Source organism: Excalfactoria chinensis, chromosome 3 (assembly GCF_039878825.1).
Source record: "Excalfactoria chinensis isolate bCotChi1 chromosome 3, bCotChi1.hap2, whole genome shotgun sequence".
NCBI classification, from domain to species: domain Eukaryota; kingdom Metazoa; phylum Chordata; class Aves; order Galliformes; family Phasianidae; genus Excalfactoria; species Excalfactoria chinensis.
In genome coordinates this window covers 40,538,501-40,555,954 of record NC_092827.1, presented here as the reverse complement: position 1 = coordinate 40,555,954, position 17,454 = coordinate 40,538,501, and the positions used below count along the sequence as shown (strand labels likewise).

Genomic DNA, 17,454 nt, shown 5'->3' with positions numbered 1-17,454 from the left:
TATAAAGGCAGCTAAATGCATTCAGATTTCTGGAGTCAGATTTATTGCATCATTTGAAGTACCAAGTTCTACAACTGCATTTCGTCGTAAAATAACTGCTGAGCAGAACTGCTCCTTCTTCAAAGAATAACCTGATCACCTTCCTTGGTCAGGGATTTTAGAGTACAAAAGCTTCAAACAGATCTTCCAACGGCTACAAACAGCAAAACCACATGAAGGTCAAAGAGAGCCAAGCTAATCTGAGCAACAAAAGGGGCAACGATGACAGCAGAGCAGCTTTTACACGTTAAATTATTCTATACAACATGACAGGCACAGAAAGAAACAGCCTAGACACAAATTATTCTTTTAACACATGCATATCACAGTGTTAGTTAGGTGTAAATATGATTAAAAGAAACAGCTCTTAATTGAAAATAATCTAGATAGCAGATATATAGCCAGCACTCCTATATAATCCTAAATACAGATGCTGGCAAAATTACAGCTACTAGAGTAAGGTAAACTGTAGTTATCTTACTTACAGGCTAATTTTTGTTGTGACTATTCTGGAAGCATCCAAACTCTTCAGCTTCAAGCTGTCTAAATCAGAACTTGTCTGTCTCTCAGCTGGCATACATAGGTCTCCATTTTTAATCTTATCAGTACGCAAGAAAGCTCTTCCATCAGAATCATTACCATGCTTTTCTGTCTTGGTTTCATTTCTGCCTTCAGCAAACACCACGGTGTTGTCTTCTGCCTTATCGGCCAATGAGACTTTGGGAGATTCCAAGCTATCTTCCCCAAAAGCCCCAGGTAGAGTTCCTTTTTCCTGCAAAGTTCTTTTTGTCATCGGGTTGCTCTCTGTTGATGCTAAAGGTTGCCTTTTTGAGGAGTAATCTTTCATCTGACTCTTCAAACCAGTAGGGGAAGTAGGAACAGCATCCAACTGATTCTTCTTATAAGACCTTCTCCTTGCAGGGGTCGTGGTTGAGGCTTGCTGTTTACTTTTGTCAGCTTCAGTCTTAGACGTGCCTTTGTGAGCAGATCCAGGTTTTAGTTCCGGATTATTACCTGAAGAAAAGGAATTCCGTTCAGGAGTCTGTTGAGGAGACTTCAGTTTTCTTTCAGAGGTTATCACCTTGTCTGGAATCCCCTCAGAAGACGCATCATCCTCAAAAACAGAATCTTCTCTTGCTGTATTCTCAGTCTGGTTTCTCTCTCCATTTGGAACGTCACTAGATGACTGAGATTTCCTCCTTTTCCCAGATCTTTTACTAGACGATTTCTTATCCATTGTGTCTGAGTCACCGCAATTCTCTTCCGATATAACAGTCACGGGTTCATTAAGGAGTTCGTCTGTTTTTCTAAGATAAATATCAACTGTTAGCACTCTAGCAGGCTGTGGGTGTTCACTTGCTAGAGTTTCCAGCTTGTATGGCAAATCCTTTGGCTTTGAATGCCCAGGCTCCTCAGACACCCACGTGTTCACCAGATGCTTGTGGCTTAAGATACTCTTCTCTAAGTCTTCGCTAGACAAATTCCTCAAGCTTTTTATAAAATCTGGAGTCGTGGAATTATTTATATCTGTGACAGACCCCTTCTCTGGTTCCCGGGTGTCCACATTCAAGCTACTCTCAAAGAACGAGTTTTTAATTGTTTCACTGCTGCTGCTCCAGTCTGGTGACCACTCGCTGTCAGAGGAGACTCCTCGACCACTCCATTCTGAAATGGTATCGTGGTATAGAGGTCCTACTTCCCCACTGAAACTGTACTCCTGTGTCTCAGGAACGACACTCGTATTTCTCACTTGCTTCTGTACTGGAAGAGATTCAGGGCCTTGCTGTGTATGTTTACAGTAAATGGGCTGAGCTGCGTGAGGCGAAACTGATCTCTCTCCTTTCCAATGAGATGCATGATCTAATGAACTTTTGACATTTTTCCTTCTCCCCGTACCAAACAAATTTCCAAGCCTTTCCAAAACCGGTTTCTTTTTATGCTCTTCTCTGGAACAATCTGGAAATTGTGAGGAGGACTATAAAAACAAAGAAAACATTTGGTTAAGGTCAAAAGTGTTTCTTTAATAAGCAAGTCTGTATTAATTCCACCTTGGATTTGAAAGGATACGATGAATGAGAAAACCAAACCAAAGCAAAGCAAAAAACACATACCAAATGATACCAGATCTAATAAAACAAACAAACAAAACTCAAAACACAATTAGAATCCCAAGATTCTCCTTATGTGTTTGCCTGTGTTTGTTTACAAGCACACTTCACTTGCCCTACAACAGCAGCTTTGTATGTCCTAGATCTCAAAGTATTACACAATTAGTTAACACCACCTGAAGTAATAAAGCATTCTGGAGTCTGTAGGGCTGGGGGAAACAGGCTGCTTACTCAAAATGACAACACGGAGTTTGCCAAAAACACAGCATCTGAGCTGTCCATATTGGTTGACAGTTCTGAGGCTGCTTCTGGTAGAAAGGAGCATAAGTTACACTTCATTTTTTACATTTTCCCTGAACTAAGCCGTGTAACTATCTGCTCCAAACAACAGGAGCCACTGCAACATTCAACGCGCATTACCGGGTCAAACGCTGCCCTGCATCACTCCCCGTGAAGTTTTCCCTTACAACTTCTAATTAACATGGTAAACAGGAAACACGCAATAGCATTACCGAACACAGAAGCCTATTTGCATATTAATATATTAGCGCTTTTTGCATGCCGGCACGATGAATGCGTGTTTTGAGCTGTGTATTTCTAAACACCGCCAACATTTCCTACTCCGTCCCTTCGCCCTTCCCGATGCTCTCCACGCCGATTGCTGCCGCGCGTTTTCAGAGCTTCCTTTTGCCCGCAGACGCCGCGCTCCCCTCCCAGCGCCGCGCCCTTCTCTCACACCCGGGCACGGGACGGCCGCGGGTTGGCTGCGGACAGCGCTCCCGCTCCCGGCACGGACGAGGCAGCGCGGCCGCCGCTCCCCGCCCCCGGGGACGCCCACGGGCACCCGCGCCCTCCTCTGCCCCGCGCCCCCGAGTCTGCCACCACTCTTCCCCTGCCCGGGACGGGGCGAACGGCGGAGAGAAGTCGGACCTCACCTCACCCAACCCTGCCCCGGCCGCCCCGCGTCCCGCCCGGCTCCGCAGCGCAGCGCCTCCCCGTCCCGCAGAACGAGGCCCCCCGCACTCACCGCCCGACCCGGCCCGGCTCGGAGCTGCCCGGCACGCCGCTACCCCGGCGCCGGCCGTCTGGGCGCTCCGCCTCGGCCCGCCCCCCTGCAGCGCGCCCCGGCCCGCCCCGAGCCGCCGCCTCTGCCGCGGGCAGCGGCTCTACCTGGCCGAGCCGCCTCCGCCGAACGGCGAGGAGGGGACGGAGCGGCTTGGTGGGAGCTGTTAGAGATGGCGGGGGACGAGAGGGTGCTCGTCCCACAGGAGCTCGGGCGGTGCGGTGGCGGCCGCGACGTTATTGAGGGCAAAACGCAGCCGCGGGCAAAACCGACACGCCGCTGATGCTGAAGGACGGGTGCCAGGGGAGGCGGGCCGGGCTCCGCACAGACCCACCTGGGGAGAAGGGAGGCGAGGCGGCGCTGCCGCCCCGACACCCGCTGTCGCGGGCTCAGCCCGGCCTCCCCCGCCCTCCCGGCGCGACCTGCCCGGCGAGGCAACAGCGGCCGGGCCCTGTCGGTAGATCCGAGTTCAAAGCCCCGCGGGGCGATGAACCGCGTTTTCCACCTCACAGCCACGGGCCGGCGGGCGCGGCTCCTCGCCGCCTGTGCCGTCGCCTCAGCCCGCCCCTGGCGCGCCGCCCGCGGGCCGGGACCGCCTGGGGCAGCGCTGCGGGGCACGGGGTGGTGGTTCGCCCCACGCCCGGGCGGCTTCCCCCCGCCTGCCCCGTCCCCGGCCGGGCCGGCGTGAGAATGACTCCGCTGCCTAATGGTGCCGGCGCTCTCCCCGGGCGCTCAATTAGTATTTAATGTTTAATGAATGCTAAACTACTCCTCTTCTAATTAAAGCTTAATGACTTAAATGAAGTGGAACAGCTTCGTCAGGAAGGACCACCGCGCAAAGCTCTGCTCGGGCCCAGCGCGGAGGCGGAGAGACACCAGGTCAACCCCTGCGGCCCGACCCACAACGAGTCACCCTCCGGGGCAATTGAAGAGATGGGGCGTTTTTTTGCGCAGTAGGTGATTTATTTTTGCATAATCAGCAGAACAGCTGCTGGCTTCTGTTCTAAAACTCCTCCAAATGTGAGGAGTTATAAAACACTGTCCTGGCCAGCCCCACTGAGCCTATCTGTTGCTGGTATAACAATATGCAGCAAATAAGTTTGCCCAAGCGCCCAGAAACTTCAGAAAGACCTAAAATGAGGAAATTCATTCGTACGGTTGGCACATCACACCCCAACCAAACAAAAACCCACGAGACCCCCCATCCTTGCCTGCCTTTCTTCAGTATTTTGCCTATACAACCGGTAAGGAACTGTATCACCACTGAAGTCCCGTCTGTGTGCATATAGTGACCTCACCAGCAGCTCTCAAACAGGTAAATTAGCGATCACGATCAGGACTCACGATCAGCTCAGACAGTTGAGGTGCTTTTGTGATAACAAAAGCAGCCGTAAATTTCCCTATCACATAAAATAATCTTGAGTAGCGTAGCCCAATTACTATCTGTTATTATTATTATTATTATTATTCCACAAATGCATTGCCAGTACTAATTAACTGTAAGGAAGGTATAAGGACCGAACGTTGTTATCTAAAAAAAAGTAAAAATGAGAAATTTGCACAACCAATTAAAGCAGTGAGTCATAATGGCTCTGAAAATCCATAGTAATTGCAAGCCTGAGGAGGACGCACTATATTAGTCATGTTAAAAACTGCTACAAGACCAAAATAGGGGAAATTTAACCTGATTATGGTTTCAATCTGCATACTACTATTCAGCTGAAAAATAATTGTCAGTCCTCTAAATAACCTGGCATTACATTATCAACCTGACGGCCATTATTACACTTGCAGTCAAGCTTTGGGTTTGCAAGATTACGCTTGGAAAAAAAAAATTACTTATTTGAAGTGTGGATCTGGATTTCTCACTTCCCAGTGGTTGATTTTCATAAAGTCCATGGGAACTTAATTATCTCTGAGACGTCTCCCCCTTTCAAATGCAGTTTAAACTGTCCGACAAGTTCAAAAGGTGTTGAATGGAAAGGAGTAGGGGCAGCCAGCCAGTGCAGTCACATAAGCCTTGTTTCCTCAGGGAACAAGGCTGGATATTTTTGCTTGATCTTGAAATAGCTGCCCTATGTAAACTGTTTTGAAGTAATTTCTTCATACAAAGTACTTTAATTACATACAGCTCTTTCAAAACACATAAAAGGCCAGGCACTTGCCCTGAAGAGCTTGTATTTTAACTCAGATAAATGTAGATGAGCCAGTATTGCCAGTGCAAGAGGGCACAGAGACCAAGGTTCTCAGGATACAAATACACGGGGCCCAACCTGACGGAGAACAACAAATAAATACTTGATTTTCAGAGAGCAAAAAGTATCCCTTCTCTTCTGAACAGGCTTCTTCAGTGTGTTTCACCTTGAGCATTCTCAGCATGGAGAAATTAGCCATTTCAGCGCCTATCCAAGGCTATGGCAGAGTCAACTTTTAAGAAAGGAAAAAAAAAGGAGAGCTTGTCTGTCCTTGGACTGAATGCAGGAAGCTGTTTCAAGTATACTGCAGCAGTCTTTCAAGTTGTGTCCTAATCTGAAAGCAGGATGCTTTCTTCTTAATCAAGAAATGTAAAATCTTGTTTGTGTTTATATTCATGCCTCTTTATGTTAGCATCAAAATATTTCCTCTGTTTTTGGCTGGGTTTTTGTTTTGTTTTGTTTTGTTTTTCTGTGTGTTTTTTTTCCTTCTCAATAACGAATGTAAGATGCCACAGCCAAACCCCTAATTTAACCAAGTAATTAAACATGTGCTTTGCTGGTCTCCAGCAGAGAGTATGCATAAGCAACTGTGATTTGTTGAATCAGAGCTTCAGGCTCAGTCTTGAGGGATCAATGGGGTGTTATTTTGCTAGATTACTTCATCTGAGTCAGTTGAACATGACTGAGAACTCTTCTTAGGGCATACATTATAGACAAAAGTAGTATCTTTACAAGTCATTAGCAAGTCTGTGGTAACTAATAGGTGGAAATATCTAATGTGGATAGCTCTCCTGCAATTTAAACGTGTTATTTGATAGCACGTTAACATTCAGAGGGAAACAAAAACCAAATATTTAGTGAAGTGTAAGTTTGGCTTTGTCATTCACTAGAAGAGCATAGATTTCAAGTAGCATGCAAACTTTTGATACCCCTCTACTTTGAACATTTCTGATACTATAGGTACCAGCCTTCTAAGTTAATACTGGAATGCCAGGAATTTTGGATCTCTTCAAATTCACAGTATCATAATTCTTAAAACCATGAGAAACAGAAAGCCTGAGTTCTATGAGTCATAGGGTATACCACGAAGTGCATTAGCCAAGAACATTTAAATAAACTACTACTCTTTGGACTGTACTGTTCTTCACAGTGATTGACTCAAATATTCAACATTTGCGGTGTTAGGCTTTGTTAGGCTGAAAACTTTGCTGGAGTATTGCTGCCAAAATGTGCTGGAAAGTAGTAGGACTAGAAGGAAGACTGTACAAGTAAAAGCTAAGAGAAAAGCCTGAGCAGCGTAAGACCCACTCAGTATCCTGCTTCCAATGCTATTGAGGGAAGATCACCCCACATTCCCACTTCTCAGGTAAGTGCCCTAACTACTGGCAGAGGGAAAGAGGGAGTTGTAAGCACAAATGAAAGCTTGCTGGTTTTGCTTGTGCTCATATTTAAAAAGCAAGGGGAAAAAAAAATAACAAAACATTTAACCATTTGACCTGAAACAGTTTGGGGAATTTTGTGATCGTGAGGGAGAAAAAAAGCAATTCTATTTCAAGTTAACCTAAGTGATTTCTACTTTTACCTGTTAGCTTAATAACATCAGTAAACCAGATTTGAATCATTCCAGTTCACTAAACTAACTTTTCCTTGTTTATGCTGACCCTTCACAAAGCCACAAAAGAGGGGTTACTATTACAAATACTCTACCCCACACGCTGCTTCCCTCCAAGTAACAAAAGTTTGGCACCCACACGCTAAACATTTTTAGCATTTCTTTTAAATGCATCAGATTCCAGGTTGACAGTTTCCTCTTCAGACGCAGAGAAATACGTTGTAAATATAACATGTTCATCCAAGCATGGAATTCACTCCCTCCGTCTTGCAACTATTTGACTGGTACGCTTACGTAAGAATAACATCCATCTACTGCTGTTTCTAACTATTTCACTTCTACCCGAGCTTTTTCTACAGGGAACGCAGTTACAGAGACTGGGAAGCTTATCTAAGGAACAAGGTCGCTATAAATACAAGACTATGAAGCAAAATGAACTTAAATGAACAGAAGTTTTTTTACTAACAGTGGTCTGTTTCCACACACTACTTATGTATCCTATTTTCCGCTACAGACGTTCAGAGAGAACAGGACCTGTCTGTTTCCAATTTATTTGTTCACTGTTAAACTAAATCTGTAGCTCAAACATATACTGAAAATCGACCATTTAGCAACAGCATCTTGAATAACGCTAATATTGAGCGTACATGTTTAACTGACTTTTATTATTATTTTTTTTAAAGGAAATTATCAGCTCATAAACAGAGATATAAGTGTAAATTCTGTATTATTTCTTAGATGCCAAAATAAGATATTTTTATATTGAGTGTATATATATGCATGTATATACATAAGCAAGCTAGCCTGAAAGCAGCAAACTGTGCTCAATCAAATAAATAGAATTACTCAGCAAAAGCAAAAAAGCACGAGTACAATTTGAACAGATAATTAAATCAGTATTTAGGAAAAGAGGTTGATAAAAAAGAACGGGCATGTCAGAAAAGACATGCCTGCTCCCATCTCCTCTTCCCCAGAGCTAGTTATTTCCATACACTGAAATCTTTACCCCCTCCCCTTCTGTCAGCATCTGTTATTTAAAGAGACACTAGATAAAACTAATGGTAAATCAAATTGATTTCACAACTGAAAAAATCAATTGTGTAGGAACCCAAAGATTTCTGCTGAAGTTTAAAGAAAAAAAGAAGAGTACCATTTGCCTTACCATGATGCTGATAATTCTTTTTGCTGTTTACAGAAGAATAAACAAACTACGGTGTGCGTGAGGTGCAGTCCCGCTGTCATTAACCAAACCCTTTTTCTCAGCAATCCTCCCACGCTTTAACCCCTTCTTTCTTCTGGCAGCACTCAGTTAAAAACAAGCAAAAAAAGGAAGTAGTGTCTGAAACGAGCCTTTCCAACTGATAAAGTCATTAGGCAGACAAATCATAGCTATGAAAGGGACTCAGTCAGAGGACAAGAGAAGAGCTGCAAAGGGTGGCAGCGAATCCCTCAGTAAGCACCGCAACAGAAGTGGAGCACCTGCTGTGAGGAGCGATGAAGTTAGTGTTGGGCAAAAAGCTTACATGCATTCATTAACATGCAATACCGGGACGCAGATATGCAACAGTAGGAAAAATATACCACACACGTTGGCTCTCACAAACTAGATTAAAGTTTTCTCATCCACGTTTAAGATGGCTAAAGAAGAAAACATCAGTTGTGCCTTTATTCTGCAAGTGACTGACTTATACAGGTATGCTTGGCTCTTTACTTTCCTAAGGAGGTACAGTAAATCTGCACTTTTCCAGGGTCTCAAGGAAAAATGATACTAAGATGGAATTTGAAAAAGCAGAGAACAAGCAGCACTAAAAGTACAGGCAGGGATCATTCAACATTAAAGAACTGAGAGAATATTTAAACTCTCCTGAACTTGGAAGACTTTCAGAAATAGACCTATATGTAAAAAAAATAGCATTAACATAAATAATAGTAGTAGTTGTGTTTCAGTGTAAGAGATGAAAAAACTTCTTATTAGTTAAGTTCTTATCTTTGCTCTCAGCATTTCTAGCTTTGTTATTCAGTAGGTATCATTGAGCAGTATCATTAGATAACCTACTGAGTAAGACGTCATCTCTCTTGAGGTTAAAACTGGAAATAAATGTACATTCTCTGTGTTTTATTCTGAGAGACGGAGACTTGAAAGCATTTGCTCTTTTAAGCAATAAGGTTAAAAAGCAAAAACATTCTGTGGGGAAGAAGTGGCCCTGGAATTTTCTTAGATCTAATAAATAAAACCCATTTCCTTTTTTTTACTTGCAATTCTGAATTTGATTGAGAATGACAAAGAATCTGACACAGAACTATTCTTGCATTTCCCTGTCTGTAGGCCTCTTTCTTCTGTTTTGTGTGAAGGTACAGTATCCTGTCACTAACTCTCATCATTTCTCTGTACGTGTGGGTTTAACATGAGATTTCTAATTTAGACATACAGCTCACCATAACACTTCTCAAACTCCTTTTAGATTATTCAACTACTGGAGATAGGAAATAGGTTTCTTTTGCTCCACATCTATGTGTCTGTGTGACAGATTAAACACTCAGTGTCTGGAAATCAGTTCTTTCTCAAGCACTGTGAAATGCTGCTCTTGAACTCTTTTCCTTCTTTTCATGTAGAATCATTTAGGCCAACAGGAGCTCCCCAGTACTGAAAAGCCTGTGACATTTGAACAAATTCTGCTATGTTTCAGAGCATGTACAAGTACAGATTCAAAGTATCTGTAACTTCCACAGGCAACCCCAACTGGCTTCTTCAAAGAAGACAAAAAACTGCAGAGTTTTCACTAGTACTACCGAGCTTACAGTAAGACAGATCTGCTAGTTAGGTTTGACCTAACACATGCACAAATGCACAAGTGACAACTCATTATAATTACCATTCTGCACCTTGCTAATCTAAGGGAAAACATTTTAAGTAGCAATCTGGACTTCTCTGCTAAGCACACAGAGTAAAACTGATGTGTATTCCCAAAAGGGAAATTATGCACACTCAGGACTGTTAATACATTTTTCCATTAGATGATTATTGGACAAAGAGGAAATAACCCTAAGGAGCCACACACATTATTAGCTTTTGCCAAATGCTGCACTGATGTGGCTACCCTGTGCCGACTAACTGAGTTGGCTCCTCCTGGGCTAACATAGGCATCTCTACATGATTCTGCATGTAGCTGCATTCCTAATACGCTTCTGTGCTCAATTTTTCTTGTTAGCTAGCCCTGCGTATCAACAGATGAAGGATTTAGGTTGTCTCTCTGCATGTATTAAATAGGTTACCTAGGTCCTTACCTGCAGTTTTAATTCGGTGTAGGAAAAACATGCCTCCGAGTTAGTTAACTAAGCCATCCAAGTCTTTTAGTCCTCTACTGACTCTAGCTGTGGATACCTAAAGATAACTTATGTCATTTGAAATTTGGAAAACGGGTTTCTTTTACTGGATAAAATAATTTGAAACAATACATGTAGAACTGAAAGTCCTTTTGCAAGCAACACAAGGATTTTCTCCAGCTCTGGTACTGTAGATAATAGGCAGCCATATGCGCACATGGCAAGAGACAGAAAGCCATCACTCTAAGCACTGTGTTGTTACTGCAACTGCACAGTTGCTGAAGAATAAAAGCAAGCTGGACTGCTAATCTGACAGGACCCACATTTCATAAAGCTAACAACAAAGAGAAGTGTATGTTTGACATGCTTGCTTTGGGAAGTAGATGTGATGGTTCTTAATTTGGAAAAAGTTACTGTATGTTTGTGACTCAAAAAGCCACTCAATAGGATGAGAAACGATGATATTTAATCAAGCATATTTAAATACAAAATTAAAGAATCTCCTCCACATTCTCATTAAATAAATCAAAATTGCGCAGTGTAACTTCTATAGGAGTTTATCCTGGGGTACCATTTAGTATCTTTAAACAAACAGAACCTTTAAACTGAAGCACGTCTCAAGTTAACCCCACCAGTACGAAGGCACCCAACAAAGTAGCTGCTTTGGAAAATTTGGGCTTGATAGCCTAGGTACTTCAAAGAGCCTTTTTCTAGAATGGAAGAAGTGTTTACACTCCTTGATCATTTCTTTGATGTACAGAATTTTTGTCGCGTACACCTGAAGAGTATGAAATACAAGAAACTGTTATTACTAAAATACCTTATCCTAACTTTATAAAAATGGCTGGACATCTCATTTTACATTTGAATGACAATTTATCTAAATAACAGTGCACACCTGAGGCTCCCAGAATTCCCTCTAACTAATTATTATAGTAATTGTTAAAGAGAATCACCTTACCATAAATTACAGAAAATTTTATAAAACCAGGATAGAGAAAATAGGAGTGAGTCAGGACCCACTATTTCCCTGCAGTGGACAAAATTAAATTGAGTGGAACACTCCTCAAAACTCTTTGCTTTTAATCGCACGATTATATCAGTATCACATAACATTCACCACTAAGCAACAGAAACTTCTAAGAGAACTTTTTGATGAAATACATTCCTACGTGTGCTTATTTTAGGCTCCAAACGGATGTAGTTAGTATATAAGGCATTAAAATCAATAATATGTGCCCATCCAGAAAACAGACACATTATTACTTCTGAAGAAAATAAGAGACACGTTTTCCTGCTATTACAGATCTGTTACTACAGACATTCTGCATTAACCTGCTATGCACACCAACTACTAAACGTGAACTGCTAAAGAGACATAACTACAGAAGCATTTAAATCTTGCTAGTATTACTAAAGGATCATTGGATAAATGTTCAAACTTCTACTGACTCTTAAAAAAAAACACCTCAGGTTTTACCCCTAAAGACAATATATTTCGTTGATAAGGAATGACGAACAAGGAAGTGGGCCAAAATGGATTGAGCTCTACAGTTCACAAATACCAACATTTCCAAGAAACATCAAGAAATACACTGTGTTACTGATTACAGACTTGAATCTTGGAGTAAGGCATTGGTTTGGGCACAGGCCAATCCAGCATACTAGGAGGGGCACTGGTGCCTGTGGTTTAGAAAAAAGAGGCATGACAAAGAAGCACTTTTTGTGTTAATCCTTAAAAGCAGCAGGATTCAGCACATGCAGTTTTAACTACCACAGCTGCAGTGTTGGGCTTGAACCGCTTTAGAACCTGTCTAAACACAATCCGGTAACAACTTGCCCCATTAGCGACTTGCTCCATTAGCTACTCTGGGGGCACTTTGTATGAGCCCAGTCCACTATTCCTCAGCACCTGAGGACATGGGAGGCACCTGGGAATGCCCAGTGAAAACCTGGCAGGCTATAAGTGCTTCCTCTATGCCAAAGGAATGAGCGTGTGTGTTCTCTCCTGTTGCCACTTCACCGCTTCCCTCCTACGCCTTCTTGGCAGCAGGCTGGGAGGGTGGGAAGAGAAATCTTGGCTGTGCCATATGGTTTCCCTCTAGCTACCCAACCTTTTTGTCTGTAAATGACTCTATCTTTTGTCTCTACTGCAGCTCAGGCTTTCCCATCCAGCTGCACCATGAGCCTGACAAGTCTCTTCAGTTCTTCAGCTGCTCTGAACAGCAGCCAGCAACACGCAGGGTGAGCTTCTGCTTCGCAGGGCAGCAGCTTAGGAAAACCAGGACACAGAAGTACACATACCTTTCTCATGTTTGAAAAGTTATTTTGTTTTGTTTGATTTTACTTTTAAATTTCAGCTCCCAGAGTCAGAAATTTATCTGACAAAAAATAAGTTTTACTTGCCCAAGAAAAACATGTCCTTAGCGTTCCCAAAAGCAAAACAATCTAAACTCCTCTGGAGAACAGTGAAGGAGAACATGCAGAATTACCCCTGATGAGCCTTCTGAAAATCACAAGTTTTTCTATAAGTAATACAAAAAAGTAAGCAGGTCTCAATATTCTTTTTATCTAAATACTAGTTCCTAGACAGTTGAAAATGGGAGGAGAGTTAGTAACGATGGGAGAGGAAAAGAGGTTCTATTTTTGTTTGTATGTCAAAAGGTACAGTTTAGAGGGAATGACTTTGTCATGTTCCGCAGTGAAAAGCAATGTTCGTAGAATAAAACGTTATATTCCATTTAAATCCTTAGAACTGTTTGCAACCGTTACAGTTAAACAGATGAGTTTTGAATTTGCAACCCACTGTGACTTAGACAATTATGTCAGCCAAGCTGGTTTGTAGGTACGGTAGGTATATTTTAAAACCTCTAACTCTTAGTCAAACAGTTGTTTAGCCAATTCTTTATTACAGTGGATTGCTCTTTACACTTGCAGACTTTAAGCTATGGCAGACTGAGTGCTTGTTTTAAAGGGATAAATGAAGAAGCATCTCAGCTTGCTTACTGAAAATGAGTTCTCAGAATAAATCCAGAAAGAAGTTTTTCATGACTACCCTTTGCAAACCCATTATTATACTGCAGATGGAACTACAGAACAATAAATAATATGTATATATACACACTTTTCTAATGGTCACATATATGGAGAGTACAAATGGCAAAAGCTTGGTCAGGAGGAGTGAGCTTTACTAAAAGCTTTGTGTCACAATCTCCTCAGATCTGAGGGTGCACAGGTGTACTGCGGATATGCTGAGCCACCTGGTCACATAGCACAGCAAAATGGAAATACAGTTACACCCAAAGAGAGAGCTCAGCTGGCTGCCAACCTCCTGAAAACCATTCCAGCACATTGTGCAAGTGTGGAAGTGATACAAGAGCATGATGCAAAGCAGTCTGCAGATCACTGTAAAACAGTCTAGCACGGGGGCCAGAAACAGAGTCCTGGTGTTTCAAACATTGACTTAACAGGACTGTACTTACCAAGGGAAAGAGAAGGGAGGAGTATGCCCTTTGGGAAGAAAGTGCAAAAGTGCTTGGTGCCTTCCTGAGTGTAACAAAGGAGCATAAGCAACAGCAGTGAGATGTTGAAATGCCAACTAGGTTTTTGGCAGGACAATATGCAAGGTGGGGTAGATAAAGGATGGCCACTGATAACAGTGGTCTGCCTGGTGCATGCTCCCACATCACCAATACCAGACTTATTTTGCTTGTCTACATTTGATCACTGACAACTGACCTCCTTACCGCTTTGCAAGGCACGCTGCCTTGCCTGGGCAGTGTTGGAACACTGCATTATCTTGCTCCTGCACAGCAGAGCAGTGTGTCTGTTTAATAGACCTCCTATGTTGTCATTGCCTGGTGACAGACTATAGATTATTCAGTGCTTCAGTTCTCAAGAACTCGGCACTATCAAACATTCTGCTATCAAACAAATGCTCATGTCACTGCCTTTTCAGCAGTCACCAACCATCCCAACAGAAACTCACTTTCGCTGCTTGTATCTTCTTTTTCACATTATCATGCAGGGCACGTGACAGCTAGGATGAAATTCAATTTCAAACACAGCTCTAACGAAAGACAAGCCTAATGTGAAATTGGACACAGCTCTTCTATATTGCTCCTGCTTCAAGGTAGACATGTCTAAGTGTTTGGAAGCAGAGTGCACCAAGTTGCCAGAAAAAAGTAAAGCAAAGTACATAGTCTAAGACATGTTACAGTTTTACTGCTATCTTGAGTGACAGTCTTAGAACACAAGACAGATTTTTCTCACATCAATACTCCAGATGTCATGTTACTTCTATAAAAATACTGAGTAATTCCATGCCGTCATCCCTCCTGCCTTTTATACTTCTCTAAGGCCCACGTTAGCTGTCAGCTGCAGTTCTGTACACCTGCAATCGACCACAGCTTATTTACTCTTGTGCTGCAGCTCAAAAAGTCCTCACCAAAAAGCCACAGAACTATGAGACAAAGTTGTTTTCAAGGCTTCTCACAATCAGCTGGAAGAACTGGATGTTATTTTTAGGAAATAAGAGAGTTGGTGTCTTAAGCCAGACTGCAAATAACAAAATTAAACCCTTTTAAAGTTAATACAGAAGTGACTTTGTAGTTCATATAGGGATAAGAGGTCTAATGAGCTGGGAATATGGAAAAAAGTGGAACGACAAGGAAATTGCAATGATGCCATCAGTCTAGTCAGCAGAACAGTATTTTATTAGGCAGAGAAGTTGAGCAATGCTCAGAGAGCTCCTGTCGTGGATAGCTGAGAACCTCTCTTGTGCTTTAATTACCCCTAAATTTCAAGGAGGAGCATGTCTTCAGTGAGCTGTGTGACAATGCCAAATAATAATAATCAGATAGTTTTATAATGCACCTGGTATCTAAGCATTTTATTTTGGGACTTCTCAGAGTTTTGATCTCTGTCTACACAGCACACGAACCTGTGCACATGTCACTGGATTCTTCAGAAGATATTTTACTGAATGCTCCAGTTTATGTATTTTGTTTTGATCTTTCCTATCTGCTCTGGATTTCATCTATAAACAGATGTTTGTTTTTACTCTGCTATTGGTCTTCTTTAGTTTCATCTTCCCACTGGTATTCCTCTTGTCCCCTTACCCTCTCTTATCTAGGCCTTAACAAAGCACAGATACAGATAAAGGAATGGAAATCCAGCAACCACAGCTCAAAAGCAGAAGTGCCTGATGTACAGTTTCACACTGTGTTTACCTTTTACTTCTCTTTAAGGTAGACATGATATCTGAGTTGTGTCAGCCAGCAAATCATCACCAGTGTTCATTTACAACTACAGGTGGTTGCCCACTCCTGATTCAGCACTCCTACACGCACGCTGGTACACACGTGCTATAAAAAGTAAATTGCTTGTATAGGGGCTTTGCTGCCTCTATAGGTTCCAGTGTCAAATGCTAAGAAATATTTACAGCAAAAGTCAGTGCTAGGAGTCACTTAAGCTGAAAGAATTAAGCAAACTGTAGTTCAGTCCTCCACTGATCCTTATTCCCGCTCCTTAGAGAGAGCTGGCCAATGTGTGGGCTCATGCCAGCAGGTGGTATTACATAATGGCTGTTGGGACATGCTGAGGCCAGTTTTGCCTTGTCTGTGCAGTAGTGAGCATCCCTTTCCATCAGATACACTCAACAGTAATCAACACTGCTATTACATCTCTGTAGACTTCACTCTCAGACATCCTCTTAATGGAAAGCCTACTGACAGAAGCTATCTCCAAGTTATACTCCCTGAAATCCTTTGTGGGTTTTCACATTTTACCAGATCATTTAAGGTTACTGCTTTATGACACTACTCACCAAATACTCAGGACAAGCAATTTAAGATATAATGGCTTCTCAGAACACAAATGTCTGTGGGAGACATCACTGTGACTTAAGTGGTCAGCTTTTAAATTCAGTCCCAGTTATGTACTTTCTGGCTCCCATGATGACTTCAGTACTATTTACACTTTACTTGTAATTGGTTGGTGTGTTGTTGGTTTTTAATTATGAATTGCATATTTATCAACTAAGTCACTCTGAAAGAATATTTCAGTATTAATCATCTAAAACTATTGCAAAATAAAGCATGATTCAGAGCTGAGCATCCTATAAAAACTTTAAAAGTTTAAAGAACAGACAGAGTAAATTAAATATTTGCTAAGTGTAGCATAAATCCTTTGCCAACCATATAAGAAATGCTGGCAGGCCCAGGACAAAATGAAGCACTCGTTTTCCCTTCCCACATCTCTCCACCCTACTCAACTGGTTTGGTTTGAAAACTCAATTCCTTTTGGTTTTTTTTTTTTTAAAAAAACCAAAAAACAACAAACTATTCTTAATAATAATTCAACACTTTGAATTTCAAAGCAAAGCAAAAACTTCAGTGCTCTTTTCCTATTAACATCCCCTTCTTGCCCAAACCACAGCATGGTTGGAGCCTAAGAATAGGTACAAATTGCATTGATAGGATAAAAGAAAAAAATGACTTAGATAAACTATTATAACTTTCTCATGTTTTCCTAGACATTTTTGACCACAATAAAGAATTACTGTGCTTAGCAGCCAGCACAATAACATCCTATTAAAATCCATATGAAAAGCCTCACAGACAGTGAATAATGTAGCTGCTCTATTTTTTGTTAAAGAACTCTCACGTGATTTGATCCTTTTATTCATTCTTTCTGTATACTGATCTCTTCAGTTCACACAAATGCATCAGGAGAGTGATCCTGAATCTATGGCTCGTGGATAACATCCTCCAAACTGTAATAAATGTCATATATACATTTAAATGTACACTTATATATGCATATAAATATATGTAAATAGTTATTTTTTTACCTATCCTAGTCTATAAAAATCTCTTTATTTCTGTATTTTTGGTTCACTTTAAGCACAGAGATTTATTTCTCCAGGTTTCCAACAAATTAGTGGATTAGAGGCAGGTGACTGTCACGGGAAGATCTGGCTGTTTACAGAGGTTAACAGAGGATAAAAATTATACTTTAACATTTAAAATATGGGAGGTTACGCTTTTCTCTGCAGGAATGACACTGGAGAGCGATGTCATTAAAAAGTAGCCCTACTGGAGTGACCACAAG

General features: G+C 41.8%; 1 protein-coding gene across 1 annotated transcript in view; it reads right to left on the bottom strand.

Moving 5' to 3' along the window:
- The window catches only part of CRYBG1 (crystallin beta-gamma domain containing 1), a 94,816-nt gene that overhangs the window by 41,982 nt on the left and 35,380 nt on the right, over positions 1–17,454 (bottom strand). The window contains exon 3 of the mRNA XM_072332535.1: positions 525–2,014. Within this exon, the coding sequence (XP_072188636.1) occupies positions 525–2,014 (1,490 nt within the window). The remainder of the gene's footprint in view (positions 1–524; positions 2,015–17,454) is intronic.